The sequence below is a fragment of the Myotis brandtii genome, unplaced genomic scaffold, assembly GCF_000412655.1.
Source record: "Myotis brandtii unplaced genomic scaffold, ASM41265v1 scaffold436, whole genome shotgun sequence".
NCBI classification, from domain to species: Eukaryota; Metazoa; Chordata; class Mammalia; order Chiroptera; family Vespertilionidae; genus Myotis; species Myotis brandtii.
Window position 1 is genome coordinate 3,304,193 of NW_005366679.1, and position 14,659 is coordinate 3,318,851.

Genomic DNA, 14,659 nt, shown 5'->3' on the forward strand with positions numbered 1-14,659 from the left:
CGTTAAGAAACAAAGGGTATTGCACATTATGGTCTAATTTCAGAAGGAAATTTTTTAGCTCCAGCATTTTACCTAGAGATTTCAACCTCACTAGTAAAGACTTTGCTGCTCTAAAGACAAAGACTTTAATGCTTAAATAGAAATAGTCGATGATCTTGGATGGTAAATTGCTGTAGGCAGGGTCCAGAGATGAAATGTGACTGGTTCTGTCCATGGCTCTATGGTTGCTGCCTGCGTTCCAACCCGGGATTATTAACAGGGAATTGGGGGCTCCATGGGGCCAGTCTCAGAGATTGTTCCCACTCCAGAACCATCTATAATAATAAAAGCATAATATGCTAATTAGACCGGACAGCTGAATGACCTTCCTGATGAAGCCAGGGCTGCGAGGGCCAAGGCAAGCCACTGTGGCTGCGAGGGCAAACCCCCTTGCACAAATTTCGTGCATCAGGCCTCTAGTTACCTATAAAGTGGAGACATACAGATAACAGTCATAGCATTGGGAGGCAGCCAAGTAATGGGCTTTAGGAAAACTTTAGAGAATATTGTGACTTATGTAGAAAAGCAATAGCCCACTAATCTGTGGAGAAAAGCTCTTTCAGTGGTTCCTTTGACAAATATCTCCTGAGTGTCTATTCCATGCCCAGCTCTGTGCTGAGTGCTGAGGATGCAGGGATGAATGGGACAGCTGCGACCCTCAGAGTAACTTGGGGACTTGTTCAAGAGACAGACATGTGAAGAGGCTAATTATGAAAGAAGTGGAATCTACAAGCACTGTGGACTCAGGCAGAATGGCCAGCAAAGTCCTACTGTGTGAAGGTTGGATGCTCAATCTGAAGAGCTGAAGAGATCTAGTTTTTTCCTGTAGGGCCCTGGTTCTCAGATTCCTCTCTCTCTGCCATATTGGCTGAGCCCCTCCTCTGTGCCAACCAGTATCAGGACTGGAGACATTGGGATGAACAGGAAGCTATCCCTGCCTTTCTCTTAGTTAGAACAAAATATCAACATGTAATCAAATCACCGCAGCAATGGGGAAACAACACGATAGAATTGGAAGAGGAAACTTCATCTTTGGATTCGTAGATTATTACCCACAGTCAACAAGCTAGTTTATTATTGTGCACAACCACACCCACCACCAATCTTCTTACCCAAAACACTGGTATATTTCCATAATTAACTAATAATTTAAGCCTCATCTCCTCCCTATGCTAAGATTTTCCCACTTATAAAGCAGTTAAAGCTCTTTATTTCCAAAACACTTTCGTTTCCTTTGGTATGAGAACAGCAATATAAATCCTATGCATCTACTTTTTTTTCTTATACAACTTTATTTTTAAAAATCTTGTTCATGTACAGGCATTGGCACATTTTAAAAACAAACTACATAAACAGCCCTCTCCTATAATCCAGGAAAGTGGAATGTCAGGAGTCAGCAACCGTGGTGAACTTAAAGTGCTAGAACGAAGGCACTTCACAAACTCTTCATGGGAAGTGACCGTAGCCTCGGGCACCTTCACTTCATACGTGGCAGTGACTGTCAGGATCGGAGCACAGAAATACCACAGCTTCGTGGCAGTAAAAGCGGAACACCAATAAGTGATGGGCCCTTGGCCATTTTGGGTTTTGATGACCTTTAACCTACTTTTAACTTTCCTCTCCTACGAGTAAAAACAGGAGTTAGAATTGGAAGGGAAGTTGAAGTCCCAGAATGCAGTCACTCCAGGCGCTTGGGAGCCCTTTGTTTTCACGGTGGACGTTTTGTGAAGTCAGAGAGCAAGTTTTAGGGAAAACACCTCAACAGTTCGTTATAAATGCTCAGGTTATTAGCAAGGCTACAAGGTTTCAGTTAGAGGTAGATAACTGTCCCAGGTTTCCAAGGAGTCTAATAATTTAGTATCTGGGCATCAAACAGGTCACACACTCCTCACTGTCATCTCAATTAAAGTTGTAGCCTCCGCGAGGGTGGGGGAGAGCCGCAGGAGGGGAAACACATCAGAAGACATCAGCTCATCAATGGTATCTCCAGTAATAGATCCTGAAGCCAGAGTTTGTGGCCCGGAGGTGCTGGAGGCGGAGCGGGGTTCCTCTCATAGGCAGGCTGCCCTGGGGGGCTCGGCGGGGCGGGACTGGGCTTGTGCGGAGTCCGGGGCGGAGTCAAAGGCTGAGAGCGGGTGGGTGGGTGCGTGAGGTCATCTGGTGGGGGAACAGGAAAAACCACAGGCTGAGACGAACTGGACTCCTTATTTATAAGCAGCACGTGGACGGGGCCCGAGTGACTCCAGGTCGATCTGGTCCTTCTGTCCATTCGGACCCATCTCTGGAAGAGGCCCTCCATCTGAGTGCCAGCAGGTGCCTGGATGGCCAACGGTGTGTCACCGGGGAAGCAATTGCAGATGTCCTCGTGTGTCACGTAGGAAAACCTGCCGCGGAGGGCATCATCCATCACATTGCTGATGCTCTGCGGCGGCCACGACTTCTGCTGATCCAGGTCCCTTTCCTTCAGGTCCAGGTCCTCGACCTCGGCGCTGACGTGGCGCCGTCTCTCCAGGACTTCCTTAGTGTTGCAGCCAGCGCCCACACCTCTCTGTTTTTGGACTTTTTCTCAATCAGGTCGATCTCTTCCAAGACGTTGGTGATGTCATAAATCCTTCTTTTCTGCCTCACAGCCGCAGTATCTGCAGACGCCTCCTGCAGCCGCGACAGGAACTTGGCGGTGAGCAGCCCCAGGCTCTTCTCCAGCCGGCTGCTCCTGCTTGCCCGGCCCCCAAACTGCAATGGTGGCGCGGGGGCAGCAGGGGGCGCCCACTGACCCTGGGCCTGGCCCTGCGGCGCCCGAGCCCTATCAGACACCGAATTTAAATGCCTATGCATCTACTTAAAAAAAAAATTTAACCTGCTTGTTTTCCAATGATTAAGACAACAATGAGGGAATAGTTGAGGGTGGAGAGAGAGTGACTCGATAAATGAATATTTGATATTCGTTACTTTTAGAAGTCTGCTTCTCACCATGGTGGGTATGCCCATATACTCATGTAGTATATAACTTGTAACCCAAACCTAGGAGTCAGGATGCATTGCACATGTGATCTGAAAAATGGATTTCCATAGATTGATGAATAAACCAACCATTCTTTATGTGTGTGGGATATATTGAAACCTCAGGAACTCTCTTCGTTATAATAAAGAGCAATTGTTCAAAAACAACATTTGGCCATTGGTCTTCAACCTCTTCTAAATTTGAATACTATTTGGAGATATCGACTGGTCCCCTGAAAGATGTTGTGAAAGTGAGGAATGGTGATGTTTTTCCAGTGAGGACAGCAAAAGTGAGCTGTGCTCTCTGATGCACCCAGCACGCTGCTCAGGGAAGGCTGCTGGGCTCCAGGCGCCTGTTCGTTATCCTAACTGTCCCTGTCACCACCGCTAGCACCAGCGGTGGTCTCCAGGCCACCCTTCCTCCTGGAAGAAGCTGAGGTTTCCCAGAGCTGAGGCTGCGAACACTCTTGGCCATCTCCCTGAGCAAAGTCTCCAGCGAGGAGCCAGACCATACGCCTTAGAGACGTAGGAGGCGAACAGAACGGGAGATGGCTTGCCCTTTCTCTCTTTCACATCTGCAAAATCACTCCCCAAACTCATCATAAGTTTCATTCTAGACACATAATGTGGTTACTCTTTTCTTTGGAAATACTGTCTCAGAACGATGAAACAAAGTACTTAAAAAACAAACGCCAGCTGCCATGGAAATCATATGGGTGGAGTGTCGGTGACAATTGCAGAGCTTTCTGCTGCTGCCTTTGGGAAGGCAAAGGTCTGCGGTGGCAACTGTGTCACAAATAACACGCGATGGAGAAAGTCCACATGGCCACACAGTGGGATGGTTTTTATTATTTTCACTAAAACAGACTAACAGACTCTTGAGATATTCTTTCCCTTTGGGTGTTGCAACGTAGCAGCTTTGCACGGGAGAGTCTATTGTTCCCTATGTCACAGTAAGCAGAACCCTCTGGGAAGTGGGCCATTGAGACGTTCCGAAGGATTTTTCTCCTTATATAGGCAATTAGGCTCCCTTTATAATCTACAGATCAGAGTCAGTCACATCTCATAGGTTTTACAGGACAGTTTCCCATTATGAGTTTCCTTACCTGTTTGAGTTTCATTACAGAAAAGGTACTACACATCTGGGAAGTATTTATCCACTTGACAATTTTCTAAATGTGCTTGGTTCCTGTCAGTTATACCATGTCTACTTCTGGGAAGGAGTGAGCAAGCGAACAATAGAGCCCCATTATATGAACACAAAACTGGGAATAAATAGAAGGCAAGAGGAAGAAAGATAGTTATAACAAGAATGTAAGCTAATGACTTTCTTTGAGCAGAAAGCTTGGCGCCCAGCTTTCTTGACAAAAAGGAAGCATAATAGACATTGGTGAAATGTAAATGCTTTTTTTTTCCTTTTGCTGCATTCTAAAATGGGACTACCTCAATAAGAAACATCATTTCTCCCACTTAGCAAATTGAATGTCATTGATTAGGTCAGGATTTTAACAACTTTTGTGCATGTTGATGGATTTCATTGGTGACTTAGTCAAAAGTAATCTGTTTTGGCCAGCCGGTATGGCTCAGTGGTTGACCATTGACCCATGAACCAAGAGGTCCCCAGTTGATTCCCTGTTGGACACATGCCCAGGTTTCTGCTCAATTCCCAGTAGAGGGTGCACAGGAGGCAGCCAATGGATGTTTCTCTCTCATTGATGCTTCTATCTCTCTATCCACTCCCTTCCTCTCTCTCTAAAAGCCATGAAAACATATTTTTTTAAAGTAACCTGTTTTAAACCAATAAATAAGGAGTGAGACCATGAACAACATTTCTTTGCAAGAACTCATAAGCATCCTGTCACCACAAAACATAAAGTTCAGAGTGAAGGAGATGCAGGAATTCATGATGAGGTTCTTATATTTCATTGAACTCTGGCCAGACATTACCTCTTAAATGTTCTTTTTATTCCTAGTGCTACCAGTGGTTGCGATGAAGTTCTTATATTTCATTGCATTGGCCATCTTTGACATCAAACCCTGGCCGGACATTACCTTTTAAATGTTCTTTTTATTCCTAGTGCTACCAGTGGTTGAAGGAAAGAATTGTGAGTGAAGAAGGGAGAAAACAGCAGAACAAGTTAAAAGACCTCTCTCCGATTGCTGAGCGGCTGGGCTGCACTCTCCCTCAGCTCGCTGTCGGTAAGACAATTACTGGGAGGGGGCCCTGCCAGAGCCCAGAAAATATCGTTTTCTCTGCTTGATCCACATCCCTATTGTGATAAAATATCTATTGTAGGGCAGACTGATGTCAGGAGCATAAATTCCTGGTTAGCACTATCTAAAATAAGGCTTTCAGAGTACCCCAGAATTTTTGACGTGCTAAAAAACTGTTCTTCCTTCCTTTTCCTCTCCCTTATAACCCAGTTCAAATGAGAACAGGTGAATGAAAACGTATACACCCTCAGTGTTGGGGGTGAGAGCCCTCTGAGCTGTCCAGGAGCATAAATTCCTGGTTAGCACTATCTAAAATGAGGCTTTCAGAGTACCCCAGAATTTTCCACCTGCTAAAAAACTGTTCTTCCTTCCTTTTCCTCTCCCTTATAACCCAGTTCAAATGAGAACAGGTGAATGAAAACGTATACACCCTCAGTGTTGGGGGTGAGAGCCCTCTGAGCTGTGCAGGGACATCCATTTCTTCTGGCTCACTTTGCAATCCCTGTCAAAGCTTAGGCGAGGCGCGTGAGAGGCTGGGAAAGGGCTGCCGCAGAGCCCAAGGCCACTGCCACAGGGAAGGCCCACCCTAGGGCAGCAGCTTCCCCCTGAACCTTCTGAGGGTCCAGGAAACTGCTCTTCTAAACTGTGAAGAGGGTGAAAGGTCATGGTCACTGGTAACAACTGAAAACCACACCCACCAGCCATGTCTAATAGAATTTCAATGTGAACCACACACTTAAATGTTCAATGTTCTAGTGGCCATGTTCAAAAAGGAAAATGGAAACAAGAAAATTAATTATACTAAAATATTTTCTTTAACCCAATATAGACAAGATATGACCATGTTAACATGTAATAAATATAAAAGTTATTGAGATCTTTTACACATTTTTCATACTAAGTCTTCAAAAATCCAAACTGTATTTTACACCTACAGGACATCTCAACTCAGGCTAACCGCATCTCATGTGTTCCACAGGCCCATGTGGCTGGGTGTTGGACAGAAAAGCATTTAGACTTCCAGTTCCCTTGCTGGGGATATTTGCCAGGCTCTGTGATAAGCACTTGCTGCCACTATCTTGTCCCCTTAATGGTCGAAACAATCCAATGAAGTACATGCTATTACAAGCCCTATCTCACAGGCGTTAATGGAGTGTTTGCTATTATCTCCACTTTACAAATGAAGAAACTGAAGATAAAAGAATTCATGTGGTAGCTGTTATTACCAAATTCAAAGAGTTCACCACTTGTGGTGCCCTCTTCAAGAATGAGACATGGCTGTCACAAGATAGTTATATTTACTTGCAGCCAGTAAAGGAGACAGGATTCGTATCCAAAGCTCTGTCTCCCGGAAGGGAGGCTTAGCCATTGCTTATACTAGGTACACACCATTTGGTCAATCATGTTGATTGCAGTTGGCTACACTTACTGGGTTGGGGTCCTGTCGAACTCACCCCGTTTACAACTGGTCTGCAAGAATAACGTTTAGTAAGAATGGCCCAGACCTTTGAGACCCATGTCCTATCTAACACTGTGGGGGAAGAATAAAATAGGTGTATAATCTAGAAAAAAAAATCCAAAGGATTAAGAAATAGCAGGAATTGGGACAAATCAGATACAGTGACCTAATGAGATAAAAAGCTCAAGATAAATTCTAGGCAAATAAAATAATGTGATAGAATGTTTGTTAGAAGGTTGACCCTTCTGAGGTTGGAAGGCAGGAAAATGGCAGTTGCAGTTAACAGTCATAGAAAGATGAAAATGGAAGGTGGTCTGGCAGGGGGGAGGGGGAAAGGAATACCATTTACCTAAGTGTATGTAAGACTGTTGCTTTAATCTTTTCAAACGACAACAACAAAACAAAGAATATGTTTCATGGGATTAGTTAGCACCCCGGCAGCTTTAATGGACATAGTAAAAAGTATTAGCTAATTGACCATCAGCAAGTTATTTAACCTATCAATTTTCTCATCTGTAAAATGGGTATAAAATACATATCTTACAAACTACTTGAGTAAAGGATAATTACATATGCAAAGCAAAAAGCAAGTGCTCTTTGTAGAGGTAGTAATGATGATGATAATTTCTTTTTGCAAAGAATTAGACACCCTGGACCTGAAACTGTCTACCCTCAGCCGTGGCATATGGGCAGAGTAACAGGCACAAAGAGAAACACCCATTCTTGAAACAGTCATAAGTATGGTTTTTAGGTAGTAATAACGTGAAAATGAGTATTAAATTTAGCTCTGAAAGAGATGGAACACTGTCTTTTTAAAGAGATCTTTATAAGACTTAGACTTCCACTGGATGTTAGATGCACACCAAACATCCTCTGGAGAGTCTCTGTGCCCACCCCCCCACCCCCCATATCTATCTTGCCTGTCCTTTTTTTTTTTCCATTCTTTATAAGCAGTAGTTTTGTTTTTAACCACAGAACTCTCAAACCAAGAGAGGAATTATTTCCAGGCATTATTCATCTGCTAGAAGGGTGTAGGGAGGGGAAATCCTCGAGCAGGAAACAAACTACTTGAACCCAACTGTGGGCACTACCATGTCATTTGCCTGCACAAGAGCTGCACTCACACCCTGCCGGTAAAGAGGCAGGAGGATTGCCTGCTCGGGGACATTTGCTTAGCTGCTAATCATTAGAACATCTGCATGTGTTACGTCTGCGGCTAGGCAGTCCTGCCCAGTGGGCTCTCCTGCACCCTGCTCCTCAGAGTGGAGAGTTGGCTGTTGCTGACACCAAGTAGTTTATGTGCAATGACTTTTCCCTGGGCCCTGCTTTGCCCTCAGACCTTCCAAGAAGAGTTATAAGTGCAAAGCAGGAAATAATACTGCCAAAAAAAAAAAAAGCCCTGAATCACTTGGCTTGTTGTCTTTATAGAACATTATTTTGTCCATGTGGTAAGATTTAGCGATTGCCTTAAAAGGCCTGAGCATGGTAACAGCTTAAGAGTATTAGTTGACAGCAGGCCTTGAGCAAAAGGGGCAGAAGAGGTGCTTGGACCTTCTTCCATCCATCAATCATTCATGTCTGTTTATTCAACAAACATTTACGAAGCACCTACTATGTGAAGGTCCTGGGCTGAATGCTGAGCATCCAACCACAAATAAAACACATTTCACAGCCTGATGGGCAAGTCAGAAAACAAACAGCTCACTGTAATACAGTGTTGTAAAATAACTGGGAAGGGCCCAGGGGTTTAAGTAACGTAGAGGCTCCCAACCCAACCTTGGACTCAGGGAAGGACTCTGAGAGAAGGTAGTTCCCGTGGGGAATCTCAAGTGATGAGTAGATATTCGTGAGGCAAAGGAAGGGAGGAGTCAAAGGGACATTCCAGGCCAAGGAGCAGTTGGAGACAAGGGGATGGAGAGGATTTACAAACAGCTCTGTGCTCCTGAAGCACAAAGTTCAAGGCAGGGAATGAGGGGACATGAGCTGGAGAGCTGGGCTAGAGAGCAAGGTTTGCCAGGTGAGAAATGAGAACTCATCGTGTAGGACAAGGATCACGCCAGGCACATGTAGAAGAATGTTTAGCCAGGCAAGTGACATGGTCAGATCTGTATCTGGAGAAACTGTGCCAGATGAGTGGGGGAAGGGATGGGAATGGGGTTTGGGGGAGGTGGGAGACAGGGGGCAATCCAAGCAAGAGGAGCAGAAGGCCCTTGCAGAAGACGGTGAGGGCCTGAGGACAGCAGACAGCTGGACCAGAGCAGCGATTCTCCGCTGTGGTCCCTGCAGCCACACAATGCGAAGCTGTTCAGCGAGAAAAAGAAAGGATACACTGAGTGCTGTGACACGGATGACCCTCCCAAACCTGCTCAGCGAGAGAACAGACACAGGCCCATATTGCGTAATTCTGTTTAGATGAAATGTCCAGAAACAATAACTCTGTAGGGTGCAAAGTAGATTAGTGGTTTCCTAGGGTTGACCGTAGGAATGGGATTAATTTCGTAAATGGGCATGACGGAGCTTATTGGGGTCATGGAAATGTTCTAAAACTGGACCTAAAATGGTGATGGTTGCACACTTGATCCATTTACTAAAAATTGTTTAATTGTGCACAAAATAGGTAAAATTTTTGGAGTGTAGAAATCACCCCAATAAAGTTTAAAATAAAGATAACATGGTCCCTGGATCAATAGCATCAGCATTACATGGGAGCTTGTCAGAAATGCAGATTCTCAAAAAAAGAAAGAAAAAGAAAAATGCAGATTCTCACGCCCACCCAGACCTTCTGAGTTAGAAACACCCAATAATTGGTGTTTCACAAGCCCTAGGTGGTTCTGATGCATGCTGAACTTTGAGAACCATTGGATTAGAGAATTATTTAAATAGCAACTAGACTTGGCAATTAATGGATTAGAGAAATATTTAAATAGCAACTAGACTTGGCAATTAAAGGGGAATGTGAGATCAGAAAAGGATAGTCCCTAAGTATAAGTCCCAGGTTCCTAGATTGGGAGCTAAATTTCTGATGATGCCACCCAATGAAATTGGGAACACAGGCTTGGCAAGTAGCAAGCAGTTTGCAGTGCCTGTGGGACACCTAGCAGGGACATCCAGCAGACACTGCATCTGTGGGCCTATACCAGTGGTCGGCAAACTGTGGCTCGTGAACCACAAAATACCGACTTCTGCGCATGGGCCACGGAGTTTCAATCGCACTGTACGTGCGCGCCCGCACGTGGTATTTTGTGGAAGAGGCACACTCAAGGGGCCAAAGAGCCGTATGTGGTTCATGAGCCGCAGCTTGCCGACCACTGGCCTATACAATCATCTAGTTCCAGGCAGCTACAAACTCAGAAGTCTATTGTAACCACACGGAGGCTCCTGGGGACCTTGGCTTCTGACATGGCAAGAAGGAGACCAGAGACAAGGAAGGGGGATCAGGGATTTTAAAATGCCCTTTCAGCACAGCTGGCGTGGCTCAGTGGTTGAGCGTCGATCTATGAACCGGGAGGTCATAGTTCAATTCCTGGTCAGGGCACATGCCTGGGTTGTGGGCTCAATCCCCAATGTGGGGCATGCAGCAGGCAGCCGATCAATGATTCTCTCTCATCACTGATGTTTCTCTCTCTCTCCCTCTCCCTTCCTCTCTGAAATTGATAAAAAAATATATATTTTTTAAATATTGTCTTTCAGAAATTTAAGGGGAGAAGGATGAGGCAGTAGCTAGGCAGGTATGAGGGGTTGGAGGAAGCTTATTTTAGAATGGGAGAAATTTGAGCACATTTTGCTGAGAAAAAAGATGATAGTATGAAATAAGAAATTCAGGAGGAGAGAGAGAGAGAGAGACAGAGAGAGAGAGAGAGAGAGAGAGAGAGAGAGAGAGAAGAATGGAAGAATGAGAATGAATCAAGTCCAAGAAAAGGCAAAAAGAGCCGGATCCAGGGCAGAGTTTGGCTTCAGAGTTAGTAAGAACAGCACATGGCATCCTCTGAACTGGAGGATGCAGACGTGTACTGTGTCCAGGGGAGAGTGGGGAATTAAGGAATATCCTACCTGATGGGGTTAATTTTTTCCATAAAGCCAGAGGCCAGGCCATCTGCTGAGAGCAACAGACAGGGGTTGAGAAGGTTTAAGGGTCAAGGTAGCCAGAGGCGCAGAGGAAGGAGAGGAGCGAGGGATTTGGGGATTGGTGAGAAAATGAACACAGGATGAACACCGTGCTAGAAAGAAAGGTTGCAGAGAGGGTTGACAGTAGGTGGAACCAGACACTCAAAGTCTACAAGGACTCCATCACAGAGGGAATAGAGAGCCTGAAAAGGTGGACAGGCAGGAGGCTGTGGGCCAACGTGGAAACAGGAATCCAGACATTGGCCAGTGAGGAGGGCCAGGTGTTTTCAGGAACAAGAGTGTGTACCTGGGTGAGTCGCTGGATTGGGCACCCCAGTCATTAGGGCAAAGCTCATGTACCAAATCCTCTCCATGGCCGGGGTGCTGCTGAGGATGGTAATCCTGAAGCAGGAGCACTGTCCATCCTCCCCACAAGTTAGTCAGTTTTGGTGCAGCCATGGTGGCTGCAGGGGGTGTGTGCAAGGTCATCAGAAGGGCTTCGATGTCCTGACCCTGTTCTCTCTTCCCAGCATGGTGCCTGAGGAACGAGGGTGTGAGTTCCGTGCTCCTGGGGTCATCCACTCCCGAACAGCTCATTGAGAACCTCGGTGCCATTCAGGCAAGTGCCACAGCCCTTTCCGACAAACTCCGGGGATTTCATGGTGTCGGTGAAGATGTCCCCAGGCAGTGTCCCGTCTCTCCCCACCTCTGTCCTTCATGTCACAGCTTCCCAGTTACATGGAAGTCCCTAACAGGCTACTTATTCCTAGATTGAGGGGTGTGGGGGGACAAAGGTACAAGAGGTAAGAGAACTGTTATAGACATGAATCCAGGAGTATCCTCTTCTGTTAACAATGTTCTCAGACCTCGTTTCTCAGGATGGTTGGTTTCTGTGAGACAAGGCATTCCAAGATCCAAGCCATGTCACACCTGGGTTCCCAGGCCTGGCCATAACAGCAGCCTAATAACCTGCTTGAAATGTAATAGCCCCAGGACATGTCCTCATTTGTTCTTCCTGCACATTTACTGCCAACCTAGTGTGCCAAGCCCTCACAGCGTCCTGTGTTCCCGCTCCCATCTCAGCCCTTGTGATGATGTAGTGTAATTGCTAGTCCTCCCTACTGGACTGTAAACTCCTGAGGTCAGGGACCTGTCTGCGTCTTTCTTGCTTCTCATGGATTTCCGGTTCCTAGCAACACTCAAGAAACACCTGTTGAGCGAATGTTCACCACCTTTCAAAAGAAACACGATCAGAATTCTAGTCTGGACTTCCAGGATCACACCTCCCTGGCAGCAAATTCAGCCTAGATTGGGAGCTAAGTTTCTGATGATGCCACCCAATGAAATTGGGAACACAGGCTTGGCAAGTAGCAAGCAGTTTGCAGTGCCTGTGGGACACCTAGCAGGGACATCCAGCAGACACTGCATCTGTGGGCCTATACCAGTGGTCGGCAAACTGTGGCTCGTGAACCACAAAATACCGACTTCTGCGCATGGGCCACGGAGTTTCAATCGCACTGTACGTGCGCGCCCGCACGTGGTATTTTGTGGAAGAGGCACACTCAAGGGGCCAAAGAGCCGTATGTGGTTCATGAGCCGCAGCTTGCCGACCACTGGCCTATACAATCATCTAGTTCCAGGCAGCTACAAACTCAGAAGTCTATTGTAACCACACGGAGGCTCCTGGGGACCTTGGCTTCTGACATGGCAAGAAGGAGACCAGAGACAAGGAAGGGGGATCAGGGATTTTAAAATGCCCTTTCAGCACAGCTGGCGTGGCTCAGTGGTTGAGCGTTCATCTATGAACCGGGAGGTCATAGTTCAATTCCTGGTCAGGGCACATGCCTGGGTTGTGGGCTCAATCCCCAATGTGGGGCATGCAGCAGGCAGCCGATCAATGATTCTCTCTCATCACTGATGTTTCTCTCTCTCTCCCTCTCCCTTCCTCTCTGAAATTGATAAAAAAATATATATTTTTTAAATATTGTCTTTCAGAAATTTAAGGGGAGAAGGATGAGGCAGTAGCTAGGCAGGTATGAGGGGTTGGAGGAAGCTTATTTTAGAATGGGAGAAATTTGAGCACATTTTGCTGAGAAAAAAGATGATAGTATGAAATAAGAAATTCAGGAGGAGAGAGAGAGAGAGAGACAGAGAGAGAGAGAGAGAGAGAGAGAGAGAGAGAGAGAAGAATGGAAGAATGAGAATGAATCAAGTCCAAGAAAAGGCAAAAAGAGCCGGATCCAGGGCAGAAATTTGAACACATTTTGCTGAGAAAAAAGATGATAGTATCAAATAAGAAATTCAGGAGGAGAGAGAGAGAGAAAGAGAGAGAGAGAGAGAGAGAGAGAGAGAGAGAGAGAGAGTGGAAGAATGAGAATGAATCAAGTCCAAGAAAAGGCAAAAAGAGCCGGATCCAGGGCAGAGTTTGGCTTCAGAGTTAGTAAGAACAGCACATGGCATCCTCTGAACTGGAGGATGCAGACGTGTACTGTGTCCAGGGGAGAGTGGGGAATTAAGGAATATCCTACCTGATGGGGTTAATTTTTTCCATAAAGCCAGAGGCCAGGCCATCTGCTGAGAGCAACAGACAGGGGTTGAGAAGGTTTAAGGGTCAAGGTAGCCAGAGGCGCAGAGGAAGGAGAGGAGCGAGGGATTTGGGGATTGGTGAGAAAATGAACACAGGATGAACACCGTGCTAGAAAGAAAGGTTGCAGAGAGGGTTGACAGTAGGTGGAACCAGACACTCAAAGTCTACAAGGACTCCATCACAGAGGGAATAGAGAGCCTGAAAAGGTGGACAGGCAGGAGGCTGTGGGCCAACGTGGAAACAGGAATCCAGACATTGGCCAGTGAGGAGGGCCAGGTGTTTTCAGGAACAAGAGTGTGTACCTGGGTGAGTCGCTGGATTGGGCACCCCAGTCATTAGGGCAAAGCTCATGTACCAAATCCTCTCCATGGCCGGGGTGCTGCTGAGGATGGTAATCCTGAAGCAGGAGCACTGTCCATCCTCCCCACAAGTTAGTCAGTTTTGGTGCAGCCATGGTGGCTGCAGGGGGTGTGTGCAAGGTCATCAGAAGGGCTTCGATGTCCTGACCCTGTTCTCTCTTCCCAGCATGGTGCCTGAGGAACGAGGGTGTGAGTTCCGTGCTCCTGGGGTCATCCACTCCCGAACAGCTCATTGAGAACCTCGGTGCCATTCAGGCAAGTGCCACAGCCCTTTCCGACAAACTCCGGGGATTTCATGGTGTCGGTGAAGATGTCCCCAGGCAGTGTCCCGTCTCTCCCCACCTCTGTCCTTCATGTCACAGCTTCCCAGTTACATGGAAGTCCCTAACAGGCTACTTATTCCTAGATTGAGGGGTGTGGGGGGACAAAGGTACAAGAGGTAAGAGAACTGTTATAGACATGAATCCAGGAGTATCCTCTTCTGTTAACAATGTTCTCAGACCTCGTTTCTCAGGATGGTTGGTTTCTGTGAGACAAGGCATTCCAAGATCCAAGCCATGTCACACCTGGGTTCCCAGGCCTGGCCATAACAGCAGCCTAATAACCTGCTTGAAATGTAATAGCCCCAGGACATGTCCTCATTTGTTCTTCCTGCACATTTACTGCCAACCTAGTGTGCCAAGCCCTCACAGCGTCCTGTGTTCCCGCTCCCATCTCAGCCCTTGTGATGATGTAGTGTAATTGCTAGTCCTCCCTACTGGACTGTAAACTCCTGAGGTCAGGGACCTGTCTGCGTCTTTCTTGCTTCTCATGGATTTCCGGTTCCTAGCAACACTCAAGAAACACCTGTTGAGCGAATGTTCACCACCTTTCAAAAGAAACACGATCAGAATTCTA

The 14,659-nt window shown here is 46.4% G+C and overlaps 1 protein-coding gene and 1 pseudogene across 2 annotated transcripts in view; one reads left to right on the forward strand and one right to left on the reverse strand.

Annotated features, from left to right (window-relative positions):
• The window catches only part of KCNAB1 (potassium channel, voltage gated subfamily A regulatory beta subunit 1), a 323,567-nt gene that overhangs the window by 302,182 nt on the left and 6,726 nt on the right, over window positions 1–14,659 (forward strand). For both annotated transcript variants that reach the window (XM_014546234.1, XM_005874427.2), the window contains exons 12-13: window positions 5,118–5,238; window positions 11,347–11,435. In XM_014546234.1, the coding sequence (XP_014401720.1) occupies window positions 5,118–5,238; window positions 11,347–11,435 (210 nt within the window). The remainder of the gene's footprint in view (window positions 1–5,117; window positions 5,239–11,346; window positions 11,436–14,659) is intronic.
• On the reverse strand, window positions 730–4,667 carry LOC106727500 (annotated as a pseudogene).